A 21,170-nucleotide genomic window follows, 5' to 3' on the forward strand; every position below is an offset into this window, starting at 1 on the left:
TGTTGGGAAAATTGGACAGCCACATGCAGAAGAATGAAACTGGACCACTTCCTTACACCATACACAAAAACAGACTCCAAATGGTTGAAAGACCTAAATGTGAGACAGGAGTCCATCAAAATCCTAAAGGAAAACACAGGCAGCAACCTCTTCGACCTCAGCCACAGCAACTTCTTCCTAGAAACATCGCCAAAGGCAAGGGACGCAAGGGCAAAAATGAACTATTGGGACTTCATCAAGATAAAAAGCTTTTGCACAGCAAAAGAAACAGTCCACAAAACCAAAAGACAACCGACAGAATGGGAGATGATATTTGCAAATGACATATCAGATAAAAGGCTAGTATCCAAAATCTATAAAGAAGTTATCAAACTCAATACCCAAAGAACAAATGATCCAGTCAACAAATGGGCAGAAGACATGAACAGAATTTTTCCAAAGAAGACATCCAAATGGCCAACAGACACATGAAAAGGTGCTCAACATAGCTGGGCATCAGGGAAATCCAAATCAAAACCTCAGTGAGATACCACCTCACACCAGTCAGAATGGCTAAAATTAACAAGTCAGGAAACAACAGATGTTGGCGGGGATGCGGAGAAAGGGGAACCCTCCTACACTGTTGGTGGGAATGCAAGCTGGTGCAGCCACTCTGGAAAACAGTATGGAGGTTCCTCAAAAAGTTGAAAATAGAGCTACCCACGACCCAGCAATTGCACTACTGGGTATTTACCCCAAAGATACAAATGTGGGGATCCAAAGCAGTAAGTGCACCCCGATGTTTATAGCAGCAATGTCCACAATAGCCAAAGTGTGGAAAGAGCCAAGATGCCCATTGACAGATGAATGGATAAAGAAGATGTGGTATATGTTAATATGGAATATTATGCAGCCATTAAAAGGGATGAAATCTTGCCATTTGCAATGATGTGGATGGAACTGGAGGGTTATGCTGAGCGAAATAAGTGAATCAGAGAAAGACATGTATCATATGACCTCACTGATATGAAGAATTTTTTTTTTAAGATTTTATTTATTTATCAGAGAGAGAGAGACAGAGGCAGGCAGAGGGAGAAGCAGGCTGCTCGCTCAGCAAGGAGCCCAATGTGGGACTCGATCCCAGGACCCTGGGATCATGACCTGAGCTGAAGGCAGACGCTTAACCGACTGAGCCACCCAGGCATCCCGATATGAGGAATTCTTAATCTCAGGAAACAAACTAAGGGTTGCTGGAGTGGTGGGGGGTGGGAGGGATGGGGTGGCTGGGTGATAGACACTGGGGAGGGTATGTGCTATGGTGAGCGCTGTGAATTGTGTAAGACAGTTGAATCACAGATCTGTACCTCTGAAACAATACTTTACGTTAAAAAAAAAAAGCAGGAGAAGAATGAAGGTGGCGAAATTGGAGGGAGAGACAAATCATGAGAGACGATGGACTCTGAAAAACAAACTGGGGGTTCTAGAGGGGAGGGCGGGTGGGAGAATGGGTTAGCCTGGTGATGGGTATTAAAGAGGGCATGTTCTGCATGGAGCACTGGGTGTTATACCCAATGAATCATGGAACACTATATCAAAAACTAATGATGTAATGTATGGTGATTAACATAATAAAAAAATAAAATACTTTCTTTGTTCTCTATTTGTTGAAATATTATCATACCTTTACCTCCAGCATGGTTTCTTTAGTTTTTTTTTTTTAAGATTTTATTTATTTATTCAAGAGAGAGACAGCGAGAGAGGGGGAGTGGGAGAGGGAGAAGCGGAGAAAGGGGAACCCTCCTACACTGTTGGTGGGAATGCAAGCTGGTGCAGCCACTCTGGAAAACAGTATGGAGGTTCCTCAAAAAGTTGAAAATAGAGCTACCATATGACCCAGCAATTGCACTACTGGGTATTTACCACAAAGATACAAATGCAGTGATCCAAAGGGGCACATGCACCCATTTACCCTGCACTGTATAGCTTCTGATGCTCCTCTGCAGAGGGTACAGCCGAAGTATGTGCCGTCACTCTGACTTCTCCCTCCAACCCCAAGGACAGTTTTAGAAGGGCTTTTATGGTTTCTTTCCCCAATCTCCTTGTAAGGGTTTTAGTTTGTCTGCCTCCATTGTAATCACACTGTAATTAACATCCACTAATTGTTGGTGACCTATTATTTTGGACAATGCACTGGGGCACAAATGGCTACACAGTTTGATCCAATTAAATCCAGGTCCTCGTAGTCTCTTTGAGGCTTGTTCTAGACCTAGGACTACTCTAAGCTGCCTTTCATTCTGTGTTAGACTTACCACTGGTTTTCCCTTTTGCTTATTGCTATTATGGAGTTACCAGTCTCCTCTTGTCTGTCTCTACTCCCACTCTAAATTTCCTTTGTCTATGGCAGCACCCTTAGGCTTGAACTTAGAGGATCATATAGAAGCTGTTTTTACAGCTTGCTACTGCCTCAGAGTTCGGGATGGGGAGAGTAGCCTGTTTTTCTAGGAGTGATACCTGTGGTCTATAAATAGAGCAGTGGATGATAACTCCTGGTCTTGTTTGCCTTTCCTTGCATGGAACCTCCACTCATAAGCTGGGGCAATAGTGATTAGAAAACAGTATTCTTGGTCTGCCATTCCTGGGGTAGCTCTTCAGTGCTCTAAGTGGGGACTGGGTAGAGGAAGGAAGATCCAGACATCTTTGTTATTGTTACCTGAAATAGAGCTTCTGTGACATAGAGCTTGGGGGATAGGAGCAGGTAGAATGAGAAATGCTAGCAGTCTGCTCATCCTAGGGAGAAATTGTAGGCTGAAATTGGGAGCTAGGGGGAGAAATGGTGTGGGGTCATGGCTCAAATACCTGAGACTTGCTATTCTTACCAAGCTTTAGTATTTTCTTGAATAAATGTTTCTGTAATAAATGTTTTTTTTTTTTTTTTTTTTTTAAAGATTTTATTTCTTTATTTGAGAGAGAGAATGAGATAGAGAGCATGAGAGGGGGGAGGGTCAGAGAGAGAGGCAGACTCCCTGCTGAACAGGGAGCCCGACGTGGGACTCGATCCCGGGACTCCAGGATCATGACCTGAGCCGAAGGCAGTCAGCCAACCAACTGAGCCACCCAGGCGCCCCTGTAATAAATGTTTTTATTTGCTATATGGTTTTATGACAATTCCCAAGACTTTAAAAAATATACATATATATTTACCAGTTATGGTTGTTTTCACCAAGGAGTCTGCAGATCATGTTGCCATTCCAGTTGTGCTTCCTGATCATCTATTTTTGAGAGAGAGCATGAAGGAGGGGAGAGGGCACAGAGGGAGAAGGTCTTAAGCAGAGTCTCCACTGAGAAATGGCTGGATCCCAGGACCCTGAGATCATGACCTGAGCCGAAATCAAGAGTCACAGACTTTACCGACGGAGCCACCCAGGTGCCCCGTCCTGATTATTTTTTAATGCATGTCTTAAAATACAAGCAATCAGAATCCTTTAAATAAGGCAGTATGCTCAAAACCTGAAAAAGCTTTCTGCTGCCATCAGCTGATTCATCAACACACAGCTACAGAATAAATAGGCAGTTCTTTAATAGCTAAATATATTCCAGAAGTAAAGAGTGTTTATAATTCATTTACAAGTGAGTGTGTTACACCAGTAAATGTTGTTTGACCTGCTGTATAAAGTAAATAATGCTATGTAAGAATTAGTCCTGGAATAGTTTGCTGAATTCCTATTTCCAATCCAGTAGATTAAAAACACAACTGTTAATGGTATAAAGACGTAGGAATCATATTGTGATAAAATCAATCTCAAAAATAGAGAATCCAGACCCTTGCTGGATAATTTAAGAACTCAGAAGTTTTCCTCAACTTAAACATGAGTGACACACAGAAAATATTGAAGATGTCTTTCAATGCGATGAAACTGTACAAAACTCTAGAACATGACCATTAGATGACCAATGTATAAAAACCAACGGGATTTAGAAAACACATCTAATTCTGAAGTAAGCAGAAATAAAAAGACAATTTACAAAGAATTAGAACTAATTTCTAATCATCATCAGAGTCTGAATCATATTTCTTCCCTCGGATAGTTTTCTTTTCCAGCTTTGTGAAGTTTGTTCCAAATTTCTTCTGGCTCTGAAATGGTGGCTCCATTAAATTTCCACTAAAAATAAAGCAAATTTGAAAAGCATTTACTGTTTATGATTTAGCACAGTTGGTATGACCTGCACAAAAATCTCTTTTCTTCCTAACCTATGGAATAGTTTTCTTTAAGATGCTGGTGTCAAGGAAGACCTATGTTATTCATACTGATGGTTAAGAGTTTTAAACCCTATTTTGTATTACTAAATGTTTTTGATCCATGTTTTATTTTCTTACCATTAATTACTAACATTTCACAAGACGTACCAACAGATTTTCTGACTGAAAAGCACAGAAGGAAATGAAAGTTTTTCCACCTGTTTTGGATATGCTGAACTTGGATTAGATCCTTTTCACTATAAGAATGACACAGGAAAATGATTTTTTACAGCTTGTTATGGCTGGTATGATCCTGTTTCACATCTTTTAATGTTTAGACAAACACCAATAAAACTCATGGAATTCATTATCATTAACGTGGAATTGGCATGAAATTTTTCAATGATGCTTAACAAATAACTGAGACATTTTCTTCTTTCAAAAATATCTAGGAAGATTCCTGGCACCTAGATTCTGGTTTTGAAATATCATTTGGAGGGGGAGATGAACCATGAGAGACTACGGACTCTGAGAAACAAACTGAGGGTTCTAGAGGGGAGGGGGGTGGGGGGATGGGTTAGCCTGGTGATGGGTATTAAAGAGGGCACGTACTGCATGGAGCCCTGGGTGTTATACGCAAACAATGAATCATGGAACACTACATCAAAAACTAATGATGTAATGTATGGTGATTAAGATAACATAATAAAAAAAAAGAAATATGTGCCACTGAGAGGAACCACAGTGCCTTGGAGAAATAGTCAATTCTAGGGAGAATCCCTCTAAGACCTCTTATTTGCACCAGAAAGAATGTGCTTAAAGAACTATTGGGACGTGTGAAAAGGACATAGAAGCCTGCATGAGAGGGGCTCTCACTGGTCAAATCTGGGGCAATTTGGGCTTCAAAATAAATATTAGTAGCGAACTATAAGCCACTGGATAAGATAAGCCATTGCCCATTCTAATATAAATAAATGAAAAAGTAAATTAGTGTGAGATATGGAAAAGTTCTTTTTTTTTAAAGATTTTATTTATTTATTTGAGAGAGAGAATGAGACAGAGAGCACATGAGAGGGGGGAGGGTCAGAGGGAAAAGCAGGCTCCCTGCCGAGCAGGGAGCCCGATGCGGGACTCGATCCTGGGACTCCAGGATCATGACCTGAGCCGAAGGCAGTCGCTTAACCAACTGAGCCACCCAGGCGCCCTGGAAAAGTTCTTCTTAAATCACCATTTGGCTTGGTAGGCAACTTGTTAACCAGTGCTCAGTTACCACTACCAGAAATGAGACAAAACATCCTATATCTCCTGCAGTGCTACACTGAGAAGAATATAGTATCACTTCTATCATGTACCTGTGAGAAAATGCATAGTCCAAACCTAATCCTGAAACATTAGACAAACCCAAACTGAGGGATGCTCTACAAAATAACTAGCTTGTACTCTTCAAAAATGTCAATGTATTGCAAAATAAGACAAGTTGTCACAGATTAATGGAAACTAAAAATACATAGTAACTACATGTAACATTTTAGTATGCAGGACATTATTGGGACAGTGGTAGAATCTGAGTAAGGTCTGTAAATTATTTAACATTTCCTGTCTTAATCATTGTACTATGGTTACATAGAAAAAGCCCTCATTGTTGGAAAATACACAAGAAAATATTTAGGAGTAAAGGAACAATACATCTTCAACTTCCACTCAAATGGTTTTGAAAATAAAATGTATGTATTCAGAAAAAGAATGACAAAGCAAACGTAAAATGTTTAAAATTGAGAGATATGGGCAAAAGATAAATGAGAATTCTTTGTACTAGTTTCCAACTTGTTTAAAGTTTGAAATAATTTCAAAATACATTTAATAAATATTAATATTCTAATTATTAAGAAAGTAAAACCTAAAACTCCAAAGTCAATTTCTACAATGTAGGGATAATTTAGGCATGTGTAGGGGAGATTCAGAGAAAAAGGGACAGGGAAAAGAGAACTTTCTACTTATTGAAAAGCACTATGCCTATAGAATGATAATAGTATAATTTTATCTGTTAATTTTCCAAATCAAAAACAGGCATAGAAGGCAAGATGATAAGTTCTGATTTATGGAATCAGATAAACTATTTGGCAAAGTGAAGAAGGAGATGAATGAAAAATGGAAGTTGGATTTTAGATTGTTTTCAAATTGAGACTGTCTCCACAATAATTTAAGATGATCACAGAAATGAGATTATACATTTTATCATATTCCAGAAGACAGGAATAGCTACATTAAAAAATCTGATGTTCAAAAATAAGTCATCATCAATTTGAATAATCTGGTTTAAATCAGGGAAGAGTCAATTTTGAAATGTCATTTTGGGTTTCCAGACTAACAGAAAATTAGATTCAATAGGATTTGTCAGGATGAAAACTTTTATAGTTAGGTGTACTCCAAGACTCAATTTTATCTGTACCTCTGATTTTGTTGTAAGATCATGCTAATAATGTACGCTTTAAGAAATATGTTTTTCATTTGTGAAATATTTTCTACATCTCAGCCAGAAGATCTTACTTAGCTCCATAAAATGAATGTTAACATAAAAAAACTTCTCTAAAAATATCAACTGGATATGACATTAAAATCAACTGTTTTGCTAAAAATTACCTGTAACTGAGAATATCGGAACAACCCAGCCTCCATTCTAAAGTTTCTGTGGTGAAGTCATCTGTATTTCCTAGGTCAGTAAATCCAACAACATAATCTTGTGTTTTTCCATCTTTTACCAGTGCTAGTGTGGGAATGACTTTGATACGCAGTCTCTCACAAAGGAAAGGTGCTTTTTCCACATTCAGCTTCAGAAATTTGGTCTCAAGATGTTTCTTGGACAATATCACCAAATGTCGGTCTAATATTTTACACCTATAAATAAAAGCATATGGAAAAATCAAAAGCTAAAACAGATTTTTCATTTTAAAAATAAGTATCATAAAGGTACATTTAATTTGATAGTTCTTCTGCTTTAGTCTCGTAATTTGGCAGCCAGCCTATGCTGGTGTCGATGACCTCATTTCATTTCATAGGTTAGTTAACTGATACGAGAGGCAGAAAATCATCCAGGATTCTAGAAAGTCAGATGTGCCCTAATGATACTTATGGAAAACAAGATACTAAATATACACTTTCAGTCACAAGTGGTTCACGAAGTTGTCATGTTCACGGTAAGAACAAAAACTGTCATTTCTCTTATGTTTCCTGGTGTCTCATACACAGAGCTTGAAGGGTAATAAATTTGACTTGACAGAACTCAGAAGATACTTTTTAGAATTAGAAATGTACACACAGTGCCATATTTAGAAGTCATTAAGACTGAATGGTGTCACTGAGAAGGAAGTCTTCTAACTGCAACTAATCATTAAGAAGCATAGGGTCAGGGCTAGAACTATGGTCATATGGTTCTAAAGAAATGAAAAATACCAGTAGTAACTTTTATTAAGCCACTTTCTATTGAAAAGAAAAATGGAAATGACATTTTCTGAAAGTTAAAATGTATTTTAAAGTGGTCGATCCTTTAGTGTTCCTGAAACAGACTACTGTAATAATCTTTTTGAGCAGTTCTTAATCACAGGTGTTCATTAAAGTCAGCTTTTAAAATATATGGATGAACCAAAATTCTCTGGGAGTGGAGCTGGGAAACATGCAGGTGCTTCTCATGCTCCGTAAAGTTTGATAACTACTGCTTTAGATGATAAAGACACCAAATGTTTCATAGTTGTTACTAGTAGGCTTTCTGCATACTTCTTGGTGTAGTTATTCCTGAATTAAGACTGGGTCCAGCAAGTTCCTGGTAACCTTGATGCCTCATCATTCTACCTCTGAATGCATCTTTTCATGTATCGCCCATGTAGTATAGCAATGACATTGTAGTGAAAAATGGTAGGAGAGAACAAGTTAATAAATGGTTCCTGAATGAAACTCAAAACAAATGATCAATGAACCATTGTATGAGAAATATGTTCTTGAAAACTTGTAGATAAGTCAACTCCATGGTTTTACTGTTGTTAATGGAACCTATTTTAAGTAAATCTATGATTGGACCATTTGTTAATTCATTTTTTTAAAAACCTAGAAGCGGCAGTCACAGTGTAGTTAAAACAGCTTAGGCTTAAATCCTGGGTTCGAATCCTCTTCTGTCATTTAGTAGGTCAGTGACATTAGGTGAGTCACTTAATCTCTCCAAGTCTTGGTCTCCATGCATGAAGCATTGGAATTATACCTACCTATCTACCTCAAAGGGTCATTGTGAATGTTCCAGGATTTCATATATGAAATATCCAGTCTACTATGCACCAGGAACTCTGATATCTATTGGATCTACCAATAAAATTTTCTAATGATTTGTTTTTCCTTTTTTTCTATTTTTTAAGCAATCTCTATACCCAACATGGGGCTAAACTCAAGACCCTGAGATCAGAAGTCAGATGTTTTACCAGCTAAGCCAACCAGGCACCTCTTGATTTTTCATTTTTGCTTGAAGATAAGTACTCCTGGTGTTGCACCATTTATACAACCATCAAATATATTTACTGAGCACCTACTATGTGTCAGTCATTGCTGCTCTAGGGGTAGGAACTTGGGAGCATGGTGAGCCATGATACAGGCAAACTCTCTGCTTTCTCAAAACAATCTACTGGCTGGGCAAAAACATCTAATAAACATCAAATGATATCAACCTTAGAGACTAATATGATATTAATGTATCACCTCATCATGTATGTCAGAGGTTGGCAACTGGAGAAATATGTGCCAATGGGAGAGGACAGAGTACCACGGTGACAGAGGGTTTCTCTGATACCCTTTCTTTTCTAAACCCTTCCCACACTTTCCCTTACAGGGGATTTCCCTATCTCAACATTTTCATTTTTATTACCTTAATCAGTAAGTCTGAGGCAATCAATCCCTGTAAGATCTGAATTAACAACTAAGTTACTGAATAGTGAGTTTAAGACAAGGGCGGAGCAGGCTGTGCAAATGGCAGAAGAGGGCAGGGCTGAGACAGCAGTGAATGATGGAGACTCTACACTGGAGTGTGTGTCTGAGGGAGGTGGCTGCTATTCAGTATTAGCAAACTGCCTTCCTACAGAATTCTAGGTCTGCTATTAGGTTATTTGATTTTTTTAAACATCTGAAATCTGGGTTTTTAAAAAAATTGTTCTCTCTCAATTTTTAAAAGTTGGCAACTAATCAAATCTGGGGGTTAAAAGAAAGGCTTAAGTTAAGATATAACTTTTTTTTTTAAAGATTTTATTTATTTATTTGACAGAGAGTGAGAAAGCACAGCAGGGGAGCAGCAGGCAGAGGGAGGGAGAAGCAGGCTCCCCACCGAGCAGGGAGCCCGATGCGGGGCTCGATCCCAGGACCCTGGGATCATGACCCGAGCTGAAGGCAGCTGCTTAACCGACTGAGCCACCCAGGCGCCCCAAGATATAACCTTTTCTAGGGGTATTTTCATTTTACAAGGACTCTGCCTCTGTAGAGAGGTTTGCAGATCTGGGCTTTCCAAAAGAAATCACTTTCCTTTCCTTCCAGCCAAGCCTGGTACTCCCAATGATGCTTCTAGTCAAAGGCTTGGTCAAACCATTGTCTCTCCATGAGTTGCTGGCTGAGGAGTGAGTGAATTCAAAGCTAGTGTTCAAGGTGTTGGCCCCCACTCCCAACATTGTGTCTATGTCATAATAGTACCAAAAAAAGGAGAAATAATTCTTGTTGTGTTGAAAAAAAAAATTTACATGTACATCTCTTAAATGTTTTTAAAGTTATCTAATGAAAACATAATTCAGAAAATGGCCAGTTCTATGGAAATAATCTTGATTTTTAATAATATTCATTTATACTTTTTTATGTAACAGGTTTTTAAGTTTAATCTTCAGAATAACAATTGTTTAACTTTAACAGAGACTTCTACAGAAATACAAAGACACAACTTAGAAGTAGTTCCTCTAATTTTTTAATTTTCCTATTATGTTAGCCTATCTCTACTCAAAGATCTCATCATTTTAAACAAGTCACTGATGGAAACAAAGTTACCTGAATGTGGAGTCTCTGTAGAAATGGCAAACCACTTTTTTACTCTCTTTGACTTCTTGAAAAAAGTCTCTCTCACTAGGGATTTCTCTGTATTCCCCATGTCCTTTTGAAAGCCATTCCTAATTTGGAGAAAAGGGAAATATTACACACTTGAAATATCTTTCAGTACCACTTTACATTTTGTGTCTAAATCGCTATAACATTCTGTAATGAAGTTGATTTTATCTTGTAGAGAAATCAATTCCTCTTAGTGATTTATTTTCCTAGGTCTCTCGTGTCAGTGCAAACACAGTCTGGGCAGGGACTATCTTTCAGCACAATTTGTGTTTAAGACAATCATCTGTCTTGGTAACTTCACACATAAGTTTTCTCACATCTTTAAAAATAAAAATTTAGACTCCAGAAACTTAAAATGTAAATATCCGTTTAATTTCTCTGCATTCAAACTACTAAAATCAGAAGCATTAGGTCGAAGTTAATGCAAAGCTTTGAAAAATAATGCTCATGAGATAAAGCTACTTGGTCTTTGTAGGGAGGGGGAAAAGGAGGGGTCGTTACTGCAGCTCTGCAGCTTTGCAGCTCAAGAGCCCTGTTTGCTCAGAGAGGAAGGAACTGCTTCTATCCTGGCCACCAATGGGTAGTATCCTAGGAAGAAAAAAAATCACATGATGTCCAGAAATAATACAGATACCACCAGTCATCTAATCCAACTTCTCAACCAATATATCAACCCTTATCAACCGTGCCTGACAGACCTTTCAGTTTCTCAAATTTCCTGCTACAGGACACGTTCATCGTCTCAACTGGAAGCTTGCTTCCTTTTTCAGGCAGCTGGTTTTAATAAAAAGGAACATTGGGCTTACAGGCAGAAGGCATGGGCTTGAATAATTGTTCTACCACTTATTAGGCTAAGAATTCTAATAACCTTCCTGAATCTCCATTTCCTCATTTGTAAAGTGGAGATCACAAAGCACAACTCTCTGAGTCGTGAAAGTAAGACTATCAACATGAAAATATCTACAATAATGTCTGGCATAGGTGCTTAAAAAGAAGGTGCATGTATACTCTCTAATTTTTTGAAAGGTCTTCTCACACTGAACTGCAATATATCTGTAACTTTGGTCTGTGGATCTCAGCTTGGACCTAAGATTAGAGAGAAAAGTTCTAATGTCTTTCACACGTCACCCCTTCAGATACCCTATCTCACCTGTATCCTTTCTTCTCTACCTCTCCCTTCATTTTCTTTTGGCTATTTCTCATATGAAATGATCTCTACACTTCTTACTTTCTGATTATCCTCCTCTCAACAGAGACTAATTCCTCCTCATCCTTTTAAAAAGTGGCAGAAGTCTGAATGCAGCCCTCCAGAAGTGGTCCACCGAGAAAGGGGCAGGAGTGCCATCTCCTTTCTTCCTCTGGACTTAAGCTAACACAGACTGTATTAATAGTTTTCGTATCCATTTCACATTGGCTTATGCTGAGCTGACGCTCACAGGAGGTGTTTTCTCCTTATGTGACATTTCTTTGGTCAAACTTCTACAAACAATTTAAACTCTCAAATACAGTTCCTTAATGGCATGTAACATTTCATGGCTTTTCGTGACTCACCAATAACATTGCCGTTAAAAAAGAATATTTGTTTTTTAAAAAGCTCTTTTTGTTATTAATTCTCATGTTTAACCAACAGGTGGAAGACCTGAACCTTTCCAAGCTCCTAAGAGTGAGGCAAGCCTATTCTGAACCTCCACCAACACATGGCATCTCTCCCGACACTCAGCACACCCCTGTGCTCTTAGTACAGTTTCTTTCAGAGTTCATGCTCCACAGGGCCTCTGCTGAATGGAATCAAGCAGGATGGGCAGAGATAACAGTGCAGGCTGAACCTACCAAAGGCCTGGCAGTGGGGCAACATCTAGCTCTCACTTGGTGGTTATCACCCAAGCCTTTGTTTGAGCTCTTCCTATTTCTCACCTGTCCTTCTGCTTATTACCTAAGTCCTATGTCACTAGCTGTCATTAACAGGAAGAGGGTACTCGGCCGACTGAGGAATATTGATTCGCATCAGCCTATTAAGTGCTTATGTCACTGCATATACAGATTTCCTGATACCTACATAGATCAGTAAATCAAAATTACTATGCAATCTATACTACTCTTTCAAAAAGAGTATATATAAAAACCATTAAAGCTTCTTTTCTACTTCCTTAAAAAACATTTTAATAAAAAAGATCTATTACAATGCAGTGAAAACTCTAAAATAAGATCCTCTCAGTTATTCTATGACAAATTCATTTTAAATTGATTTGCATATTAAAAAAATCCCTAAAGGCTGCAGGACTCAGGTTTTTAATGATAAGTATTCAGATTATTGTTTTAACTGCTGAGTTTCATTTAAGCCATTATGCATGTTCCTTACTGCAAATCAGGTAGATTCAGTCTTTCTATAGAAACATCCCAGTTATGACAAGTTTTTTTAGTTGAACTATTAGCAATTAGTAGTGTTACTTAACTGTGATTGTGAAATAGGACTTTGTAGCAGAATCTCATCATACATTACCTTAGATAATTATTAGCATTATAATTAAAAAAAGTCTCCTGGCTTCAAAACCATACACATACACACACACACACACATATACACACACACTGTATTTTAGAAAACCCAAGCTATAAAAATAGAAACTCAGTCACATTATAAAAGATTCTTTCCTTTTTGTAGCAATTCTTATAAACACTGAGAGTATAAACATTATGAAAGAGATGCTATAGCAGCACAAACAAAACTCCCTGTTTCTTTAGAAAAGTTAAAGCGCATGTTTTATTCACAGCCAACTGAAGAGGAACCAGAATTGATAATAATCTATTTCAATTTGACAAAAAGCAATGAAAAAATTTTTAATCAAAATTAAATTTGCAGGACTTATCCCAATTGGTTTTGATCAGAGTCTATGAGTCTGTTCCACACTTCACACTCTAAGAGACCAACAAGGATAGAGCTGTGGCCACCCTTCTTTGTGACCCAGCATACATTCCTTTGAATAAACAAGCCATGTAATTGTTACATTGGAAATGCCTGAAATAATTTCTTCAATGTAAACTGCCTTATAGCTCTCACCTAACTTACACTGATCACAGCTAAAGTATAATCGGCTTTACAATCACCTAAAAGGGAAATCACTGACTCCCAGGGCTCTTCCTAGTCCCCTCCCTCCTCAACCAACAAATCTGAGCTCAAAAAATGATCTTGGGCACATGTTTCTTTTACTTGACTGTGGATTAACATACTGAGCAGGCTAATTTTTAATGTATCTTCAAAACTAATTTTTTCCCCCAGCAAATTTTTAACAGTGATAGTACTCTGCAGTAAAAAACAAAAATAACCCTAAAAATAAGGACTGAAATAAAACTACTTCAGCACGTGTATATATAAGTTGTTAGGAGCATACTGTTAAAGTAATTCAGAAAGCAGGGCAGAGAGGTTACTTGTTTCTGCTGTTGAGATTTCCTTAGTGCCTCAAGTCTCTTTTCTTTGAGACGTTCCAATTCATCCTCGTCCATCTGATCCAGTTTCTGAATTTCAGAATCCAAATGTTCTTCTACTAGTTTGGTAGTCTGAAGCAACTGATTTTCCAGGACTTTTGAAAACATGTCAACAGATGCATTAGCTTCCATTCTTCTAAATGGTATAGTTCAGCCTTGGTGCTAGGGAGAAAGTTGGAAAGTTGGGGGGAAAAAAAAAAGGCAAGTAAAGTTTCCTATCTCATTTACAAAAATTCTAGCAACTGTATAATTTGTCCTCCACAAAGCGTTCTGCTGACAACCAAGCATTTCATGTTACCTTTAAGAATTTTAACTTAAATGTTTTATTATTTTAGAGAGGGAGAGAGAGGGAAGGGGAGGAGGGTGAGAGGGAGAATTTTAAGCAGGCTCCACACTCAGTAAGGAGCCCGATTTGGGGCTAGATCTCACAACCCTGAGATCATGACCTGAGCTGAAATCAAGAAACTGACTGAGCCACCCAAACGCCCCTTACTGAAGTGTTTTAAAGCTGAATTTTCCATAGGTTATAGTCACACCACTCAAAGATTACTTAGAGCAAGGTTTAGGTGCTTCTGATTTAGTTTGTGTTTCATTACAATAAAACAAAGAGGAGTCTTTAAGACCACAGAGAAATGGGTAGTTGGAGTTCTACCTAAAGACATATATTAACAGTGTTTTTTTTTTTTAAACCAGAAGAAAAATAAAGCAGAAATGACTGAATAATAGTGAAGTTTAACTGTAGTGAGGTTTACATACATCTACAAAACAAATTTTGCTTCAATACAGAACAGAGTTGAGCCAAAAATATATTTTTCAAAGTTTCTACTAAATGATTTTCATTTAACTCCTGAGAAAGTGCTTTACAGTTTATGTAAAGAACAGTGCCTGGTGTTCCCTAAACTTTAGTTTTCACTGCTGTTCTCTATGACCTAACAAAATCTATAATGCTACAAAGACTGATACTGGTATGGATCTACTGACACCGTTCTTAACTTTGATGTAAAACAATACCACTCCAAATGTTAAAAATACTGATCCTTTATGTAACACAGGAGTTTAAAAACAGAATCTAATTCAGATAAAACGAAGCTCTTTTCAATTACACATTTTATAAGATGTAGTATTTTCTGTCAGGAACAATCAGATAGAAATTTTATGTATTACTACAGAAATATAATTTATAATTTGCTTATGAAAGCAAGAAGCTGTTGCATTCAAGTAACTACAACACAGTTGCAACCACTACTGAAGAACCTTAAAAAAAAAATCTTAATAAACTGTGAACTCACTGACCCAATTACTGACATATAGCCTGGCCCACACAAACCCTCTACAACTGTTGAACTGAAAAGAAGTAGTCTTCTTGCAAACTTCACTTTTGATTCTTTTTTCTTCACAGGAAAAGCAGTTGAAATGCACTGATTTCATCTTTGTATCCCCAGAGCTAGCGGTGCTCGGAACACAGCAAGTGCTCAAAATATATTTGTTAATTTTGGGACGCCTGGGTGGCTGAGTCGGTTAAGTGTCTGCCTTTGGCTCAGGTCATGATCCCAGGATCCTGGGATCCAGTCCCACATCTGGCTCACTGCTCAGCGTGGAGCCTGCTTCTCCCTCTGCCCCAGCACTCTCTCTCTCTGACAAATAAAAAAAAAAAATCTTTTAAAAAAAATTTGTAATTTTGAATGAACATATGCCTACTTTCTGTTCAAATTATCCTTAAGTTTCAAAAGTATTTGAGTTTAAAAAACCAAATTGTAAGCTCCTCATAAGGAGTTGTATTGAAATACAAGGAATTGTATTTCAAATATGATAAAATAATTTCACACTTCCTACCTCCAAAGAAAAAAGTCATTGAGACTGCTTCCCTTAGGGTTGGAGCCGGATGAGGCAGAAAACTGGTTATTGAGACACTGACTACATGTCAGAACCTGTTCTTACCAGAGGTATAGTGGATGCTGATCCCTGGAGTTTTTTGAGATAAACTCAGAATTTAATTCTGGGATAACTGGGAACAGAAGCGAATAACAAGAGCTGTTCTGGAGACAGGTGGTGGTGGTCACCGCATTCACAAAGGAGAGAGGAGATGGTGTAGCGATCCCGATAACTTTTCATTCTTCAAACCACAAACCTGATTCTTCCTCTTTACAGTTCATCGGGAACAGTGGGAAGGGGCTTGTCCTCAAATTACCTAACCGCTTCCTTGACTCCCTTACATGCACCCGCCAAAACAACCTGAACTGCACTCGAGGTACCTTCCGAAAAGCTTCCTCGCCACTCCCTGAGCCCATAGGGACCGACCAAGGCGGAGTTCAGGTGGCCCCGTGGGCAACAACCCCCGGGGCGCATGCGCCGAAGCCGCCTCCGCCTCACTGACACCGACGTCTGGGCCGCGCCCCTCCCCCGCCCTGGCCAGATGTTGAGTGGTGAAGTTAAGTGTTCATCAGCACCGGGAGGCGGTGGCCAATTTTTTCACACCATCCTCTGCCTCACCTGAGCTCTCGGTGACACCTGAGAAGTGAAGAACTAACTGCTCCAGAAAGGCAGTCCACTCTGGCTTTACCCTCGCAGCAGCTGCCGGTGGCTGCGAACCCGCCGTCACTTCCGCCACCCCTTTGGCTGCGGCCCTCACGCGATACAACCTGCGACGCCCGAGGAAGTGGGGCGGGGGAGGAGGGCGTGCGTTCGGTGAGCGCTTCTGCGCGTGCGCAGCTCCCATCCTCCACCCGAGATTTCCGATTCTCAGCCTCGTTCTGGATAAACGGCCAACGGGGGAGGGAGCAAAGTATGCTGGAGGTTGTAGTTTATCAGTGCTCAGCCTGGCCGAGTCGGACTTCCTTAGGCTCCGAGCCTCAGTACACGTAATGTTACATCAGAAACGAGAGATAGCTACGATCTTGCTCTGGAGTGACACTCCAACTTCGCTTCCATCGTGTTTAATGAACACATTTTTTTTTTTTTTAAGTTGAGGTATAACTTACACAGCATGATTAGTTTTTACATACTTAACACTCGTAGTATCACTGTCCGGATCCAGATATTAAACATGTTTACCACCCTAGTAGGTTGGTTTCCTTTGGACTTCCCTAACACAAATTCTTAGATCTTGCTCTCACTTTGAATGTAAAGATTAATTTCTATTTCGGGGAACTAAGGGGTGTGTCCTTGTTTTGTTCATGGTAATTATTTTTTAGAGACTGAACAGATTTCATAATTCATGGACGTTACTGAGAGTCCCAATTTGTCCTAGATTTATTACCTAGAGTGCCTATCACTGGTTCATTGTGTTTCTTTACTGAACTGCGTGCGGCTGAGAATACAAAGACACAGAGGTGGAAGGAAAGCCCAAGGCTTACCTCTGAGCCGAGCTCCAAAACTCCAAGTTTGCGTTCTCCCCAGAGACGGAGCTGACAAGGGGAATTTTCAGCCTCATTGTCTGTCTCAGGGTTCTAGAACCAGGAAACCCCGCTGTTATCCTTGCGCGGTGGACGCTTGCGGAAAGGGGGCGCCCGGGCTCCCGCCTGGCCGGCTGGTCAACTGGAGACGCTCTACCCGAAGCGCAGCTCTCGATGAGCCGCGCCCTGCGTCCCCACGCCGAGGCGGCGGGGCGATGCGCTTGCGCACTGAGAGCTCACACCATATGTGCCCTGTCCCAGTGCGCGGGTCTGTGGAGAGCCGGGTGCGAGAGGCGGTAGTGCGAGGGGAGCCGAGCCGAAAAGAGACCAAAGTCGGCTGGGGGACAGTGGGTCTGTGAGAGACCGAATAGAGGGGCTGGGGCTACGAGCGCCGCTGACACACGATGGGGAAGAAGCAGAAAAACAAGAGCGAAGACAGGTACCCAGTGACTGGGTCCGCACGGTGGCGTCGGGCGCAGCTCAGTGGTTCGCGCGGGTTTCGCCGGCGCGGGGTGGACCGGGGGTGAGGCTCGCGCCCGGCACCACGAGGCACCGGGCCTGGGTCCAGAATGGGCGGCCTGGGGCCAAGACCCCAGTTCCGGGCGGGCGCGGAGGGCCTCGGCGGCGGGCGGGTTCTTCCAGTCGAGGCTTGGTCCCGCCGCTACCCCTCGCCCGGCCTGGGAAGAGGGATCTCTTGCCTGAGGAGCGGGGCAGTGGTTTTGGGGTTCCCTGCCCTACGGGGAGGGACTCGCGTGGCTTCGCTGGGTCGGGGACAGCCTGGCCAGAGTGGCCCCGGCCAGCGTGAGAGTTGTTTTTGTGGCGCTGTTATTTGGCGGGGGTCAGGAAGAGTTCTTTCAGTGCCTTTGTACCTGTGAATACTTGAAGAGAGAGGGGAGTTCGAATGAGAGTGTACCTACAGCTCGGTTTTTTAAACTCAGAGCCGCTCAGGTGAGTTGGAGTTACAGGGAGGTGTTTAATAGGTAACCCCCTCTTAACCTCATTTAATTTGTTTACAGTTCCCAATTATTTAAGGTCTGGTTGTCCAGACTCCGTGGTTTTCGCTTTCCTTCTTCCGGCCCGTCTTTTGGTGATTTCTTTGCTCTTTAGCACCTCCCCTTAAGAAAGGAGGAGGAGACGAAACCAACCAACCAGGGTCTCTCCTTTCTAACCACTTGAAAGGCTTTTGGGGGGAAGGAGTGTACGGGTGTATGTGGAGTTACGTACCCCGAGATTTTTGCAACATTTCCGTATGTCACATTCTATTGAATCCTCTTACTCTTCTCATTCAAAGTTTACTCCCTGGGAGTGAACATCTGTTACATTTCACCTTTGTAAACCACTCACCAAACTTAGTTCAAATACTAGGGGAGAGTAAGGTAAATTAAAAAAACAAAACAAAACAAAAACCAAAAACAACAACCTCTGATAGTTCATTTTGACTTAAAATGGGTACCAGGTCTTGAAGTTAAAGTAAGATTACTAATTATAATTCCTGGATTGTTTGCTCACCTGACACCACTGATGAGTGGAATTAAAAGACACCAAGGTGGGTCTTGCATTTCAGCTACAAATCTATTGGAAGAAGTTAATTGGCTTGCAGACTAGAACTTGTTAATCAGACCAGGTAAATGAGAGAAAATAAGCAGACTTCTGGGTGACTTAGTGGGACAAAAATTTCTCTGCTTTTGGCAGGATGTTTTGACACATAGGATACATTTTTATTCCAACCGTGTACAAAAAGTAGATGAGTATAATAAAGCTTTGTATACTAATTAGCGGGTTTCAACCGTGGTTATCACATGACCATTCGTCTCTGTCCACCTGCTAAGATATTTTAAAGCCATCTCAATCTTCATGTGTTAATCCTTCAGGTGTATCTGAAAGATAAATACTTGAGGGAAAAAGCAACTGCAGATACATCAAGCCTAAGGAATGTTAAGAAGGATTTCTTTTTTTTTTTTAATTATTTGAGAGAGAATGAGAGAGAGAGAACACCTGAGAGGGGATAGGGTCAGAGGACGAAGCAGACTCCCTGCCGAGCAGGAAGTCCGATGCGGGACTCGATCCCGGGACTCCAGGATCATGACCTGAGCCGAAGGCAGTCGCTTAACCAACTGAGCCACCCAGGCGCCCCAAAGGATTTCTTAAATATTATTGACTATCCACTCAGTTTTCTAATTTCATTGTCTTATTTTTAAAAAAAAATTTTTTTTCTTTTTTGCACTTCGTTTGTTTGGTTCAGGATTACGGAAGTCCCGTTCTTTAGATTTAAAAAAAAAAAAATACATGTATACGTTATACTTACGTCTTTTGCTTTCTAAGCTCTTTCATAATGGAATAAAGCTGTTCAGAGGGGAGATACTTACTCTTGTTTATTTTTAGAAAAAAAGTGAGTGTTTCTTACTGATTCATAAAGATTTTGGTGAGTGATGTAAAGTGCAAACACTGGAGCCTGTTGTTAAATGATTGGTTTAGTAGTATAGAAAGAATGCTACTACTGGTTTTTTACCCCCGCAGACTAATCTGTGGTCTTACATTTTGGCTCATTTTTTTTTAAGATTTTATTTATTTATTTATTTATTTATTTATTTGACAGAGAGAGACACAGTGAGAGAGGGAACACAAGCGGGGGGAGTGGGAGAGGGAGAAGCAGGCTTCCCGTGGAGCAGGGAGCCCGTTTCGGGGCTCGATCCCAGGACCCTGGGATCATGACCTGAGCCGAAGGCAGCTTAACGACTGAGCCACCCAGGCGCCCCATATTTTGGCTCATTTTGAAGGGAAAGTGGTAGCAATGTAATTGAAAACTTATTTTCTCATATGCCAATGTCAAGTTTTTTTTTTTTTTTTTCAAGTGCTTCATGGACTCCTTTGCTTGAATGCCTTTCAGATAATGTCTAAGAAATCCCAGGGTTTTGCATAGGTCTGCCTTTGACTGGAACTACTTGGCCTTTTTACTTTGGCATTCTTTGTGAGATGTTTTGGAGGGTAGGAGGACAGGGAAGATATTTGGGGGTGGGGAGTGAGGAGGGTAGCAGGGAAGTTCCACTACTTGTGAATTAGTTTGCTTTGACCTTCTGTATATTTAAATACAATTTCTTCAAGGATTTTTTACATATTTGTAAAAGAAACAAAAACATACACTGGGAAGAAAGTCTAGAAAGAGAGCCCTATTTTAGGATTAATATTCTTGTTTGTGTAAAATGAGATATTTATCTGGTTTTATTCTCTTGTATAAAGATCCCCACTTGTAAAGATTGTACATTCATCCCACCACCCCTTCCCTTTCAAGCTATGCTAAGCTGAACATGTTTCTGGCCAGGTAGAACTGGGTGAGAAATTAGCAGCTGCTTATTAGTTATCAAGATACAGGGAATTGAGTCACTTTTCTGGTTGGAAAGAACAAAAAATACTTTATTGTTTTAATCCTTACTTCCTTATATTTAATCCTTATTTTAACTTCTCAGCCACTCAGTGTTCATTTAAAATTAGCTTTTATTTCATCTGAGTATCTGATTTTATTTGGGTATCATATGCTTTGTTACATCAGTGACTTTTGTTTAAAAACTGAGTTCTCAAATTTTGTTCTCATTCTGGGAAAGAGATTTTGATAAGACATTCAGCAAGTTTTCCTGTCTTTTTTTCAGTTGACTGGAGAAACTCTTGATGAGATAAGGGCTAGGATTCAATATCTGTAGGTGATACAAAATATAAGGTCACAGTCAATTCTCACAGTCATCGGTTTACATAATGGGACCTTATGGGATCTTGTGTGTTCTAGTGATGTCCTACTGTTTCCGTTTACACAATATGATTGATCTCTCTCTTTTTTTTTATTATTATGTTAATCACCATACATTACATCATTAGTTTTTGATGTAGTGTTCCATGATTGATTGTTTGCGTATAACACCCAGTGCTCCATGCAGAACGTGCCCTCTTTAATACACAATCACCAGGCTAAC

The 21,170-nt window shown here is 39.9% G+C and overlaps 2 protein-coding genes across 5 annotated transcripts in view; one reads left to right on the forward strand and one right to left on the reverse strand.

Moving 5' to 3' along the window:
• Positions 1-3,388: 3,388 nt before the first annotated feature.
• On the reverse strand, positions 3,389-17,220 carry TXNDC9 (thioredoxin domain containing 9). 3 transcript variants are annotated; one of them, XM_021701181.1, is made up of 5 exons: positions 17,170-17,220; positions 13,760-13,978; positions 10,277-10,395; positions 6,857-7,111; positions 3,389-4,139 (listed from the first exon to the last, which is right to left on the reverse strand). In XM_021701181.1, the coding sequence occupies exons 2-5, from the start codon at positions 13,946-13,948 to the stop codon at positions 4,022-4,024; spliced, it is 681 nt and encodes a 226-aa protein (XP_021556856.1). In that variant the 5' UTR covers positions 13,949-13,978; positions 17,170-17,220; the 3' UTR covers positions 3,389-4,021. The 3 variants fall into 3 exon arrangements, with proteins under 3 accessions (XP_021556856.1, XP_021556854.1, XP_021556855.1); XM_021701179.1 differs by lacking the exon at positions 17,170-17,220 and adding an exon at positions 16,307-16,483; XM_021701180.1 differs by lacking the exon at positions 17,170-17,220 and adding an exon at positions 15,755-15,871.
• Positions 17,221-17,403: 183 nt separating this feature from the next.
• EIF5B (eukaryotic translation initiation factor 5B) overlaps positions 17,404-21,170 on the forward strand; it is a 100,006-nt gene continuing 96,239 nt past the window's right edge. Inside the window, exon 1 of one of the 2 annotated variants that reach the window (XM_021701186.2) lies at positions 17,404-17,647. In XM_021701186.2, the coding sequence (XP_021556861.1) occupies positions 17,613-17,647 (35 nt within the window). In that variant the 5' untranslated portion in view covers positions 17,404-17,612. The remainder of the gene's footprint in view (positions 17,648-21,170) is intronic. The other variant, XM_044918807.1, reaches the window with a different exon arrangement.

Source organism: Neomonachus schauinslandi, chromosome 10 (assembly GCF_002201575.2).
Source record: "Neomonachus schauinslandi chromosome 10, ASM220157v2, whole genome shotgun sequence".
In the NCBI taxonomy this organism is placed as follows: domain Eukaryota; kingdom Metazoa; phylum Chordata; class Mammalia; order Carnivora; family Phocidae; genus Neomonachus; species Neomonachus schauinslandi.

Excerpts from the sequence above, each read along its gene's own strand:
- TXNDC9 (XM_021701181.1), bottom strand. The coding sequence starts at position 13,948 with ATGGAAGCTAATGCATCTGTTGACATGTTTTCAAAAGTCCTGGAAAAT. Across the intron at positions 10,396-13,759 it reads AATCTCAACAGCAGAAACAA|GAATGGCTTTCAAAAGGACA; the intron begins GTAACCTCTCTG and ends TCTCCAAATTAG. Across the intron at positions 7,112-10,276 it reads TACAGAGACTCCACATTCAG|GTGTAAAATATTAGACCGAC; the intron begins GTAACTTTGTTT and ends TTTTATTTATAG.